Here is a 1,877-nt window from a genome sequence, read left to right as displayed (position 1 = left end):
CAGGGGGGAGGAGGGGCTGGAAACTCAGAACCCCTCAGAAGTGGGACAGTTCTGTTACTGGTTGGGCTTCAGTCTAAACCATACCGAGGGTCTAATTATTAGTAAACTCAGCCCTCGCTCCTTTTTTTTGGCCAGGCTGTGGGGCTTGTAAGATCTTAGTTCCCCCACAAGGGATCCCTCCAACCTGGGCCCCTAGTAGTGGAAGTGCAGAGTCCTAACCACTGAAGCACCAGGGAACTCCCAGTAAACTCAGCTTTAAGCAAACTTTATAATGGATCAAGTGCAGTTAGTCCACTTTAGGTACTTCCCTGGTGGCTCAGATGGTAAAGCGTCTGCTTACAATGCAGGAGACCCGGGTTCAATCCCTGGGTTGGGAAGATCTCCTGGAGAAGGAAATGGCAACCCACTCCAGTATTCTTGCCTGGAAAATCCCCTGGACAGAGGAGCCTGGTAGGCAACAGTCCATGGGGTCGCAAAGAGTTGGACATGACTGAGCGACTTCACTTTCACTTTTCACTTTTAGGTAAACCAGTGTAGGCATGTCCGACTCTTAACAAAAAGATCAAGCCTTGTTTCTGTCCTAATTGTTATTTCTGGAGCCTCAAGATTGAGTTTGATTTCCAAGCCTGATGCCTCAGGTCTAGCTGTCTATCTCTGCGCCTGGTTCCCAGGCTCCAGCTTGGTGGCTGAGTGGTTGAAGGCCGTGACTGGCTTCCACTGTCCCAACCTATCTTAAATCCCCTGGCTCAGTTGGTGCAGGACTAGGGTGGGATCTATACCCTGTGGGGAGTTGCTTTAGCGGGTATGGTAGGAGGAAGAAGCCGCTTAGGGCTGACTCAGCTGTGTCAGCAGGTGATTGATGCTGTCAGGGATGCTAGGCTGGGAACCTGCCACCCGGGCACCTGGCCGTGGATCTTCGAGTGCAGGAGGAGCTCCCTGGCGAAGACTGGCTCCACCTGCGGGGTGGGAGTGAGGTGGAGGAATGAGCCAACCTTCTCCTTACCCACCCACTTTGTTGGGGGGCGGGGAGTGACAACCCATTTCCACGTGCATTTTCACACAGGAGGTCTTCCAGATCAGAGGTCATATGGCAGGTCAGGGGTAGAGCTGGGACTGGAGGGAGCAGTGAGAGGCTATTTAGAGGGTGGGGGGTGGTTCTCCGATGGAGCGGAAAGTGACTCACATGGGCCATAATGAGCCGCTCCTCGGGCTGGTCCGGGGGCCCCGGGTACTCCTCACCAAAGCACAGCCGGATCTGGTATTCGGGCTCCGGGCAACCATCTTGTAGGTGGGCTCGCAGTTCTATGGGCACCAAGATGGTGGGGTCTGGGGTCGGGGGATCCCATCTGGTGCCCACTTTGTGCTCATATCCCCTGACCATGTCCTGTAAATCCACATCCCCCACGTGCCCAGGCCCACTTCCACATCCCTATGCCTGTCTCATGTCTCACTTCTAATTCTCAGGCCCTGTGCCTTGTGCCCTAGGCTCACTATCGTGCCCACTGCCACTCACCTATGCCTATCTTGTGCCCAGTGCCCCAATGCCCACCTTATGCTTAATGCCCTAGGACAACACGCGCCCAAGTCCTAGGCTTCTGTCCCACACCCAGCGTCCCAAGCCGCCACAAGCCTACACCTCTATCTCCTACAGGCTCGTGTCCGTATTCGTTCCCACTCCCGGTGTTTCTGGGTCATGTCCTTTGTTTCCAGGCCCATCCCAGGCCCAGAATTCTCAAACCCATGGCCCGGCTGTCGCGCTCTTACCCGCGAGGAAGCGGCGCGTGTCGAGCAGCTGGCAGGTGCGCTCGCGCTCCAGTTTGTTGGGCTGCGCGCGGTGCGGGGCAAGCGGGCCGCGCCAGTACACGCGGCCCTGGCAG

At 56.4% G+C, this 1,877-nt stretch overlaps 1 protein-coding gene across 1 annotated transcript in view; it reads right to left on the bottom strand.

The window, feature by feature from the left end:
• Positions 1-484: 484 nt before the first annotated feature.
• The window catches only part of LOC104990004 (interferon regulatory factor 4-like), a 10,251-nt gene continuing 8,858 nt past the window's right edge, over positions 485-1,877 (bottom strand). The window contains exons 7-9 of the mRNA XM_010841884.1: positions 1,765-1,870; positions 1,184-1,302; positions 485-956 (exon numbers count right to left, since the gene is read on the bottom strand). Coding sequence (XP_010840186.1) covers positions 846-956; positions 1,184-1,302; positions 1,765-1,870 — 336 coding nt within the window. The 3' untranslated portion in view covers positions 485-845. The remainder of the gene's footprint in view (positions 957-1,183; positions 1,303-1,764; positions 1,871-1,877) is intronic.

This window comes from Bison bison, unplaced genomic scaffold, assembly GCF_000754665.1.
Source record: "Bison bison bison isolate TAMUID 2011002044 unplaced genomic scaffold, Bison_UMD1.0 scf7180017864167, whole genome shotgun sequence".
NCBI classification, from domain to species: Eukaryota; Metazoa; Chordata; class Mammalia; order Artiodactyla; family Bovidae; genus Bison; species Bison bison.
Note: the sequence above shows the minus strand (reverse complement) of the source record. Positions and strands in the feature narration are given on the sequence as shown.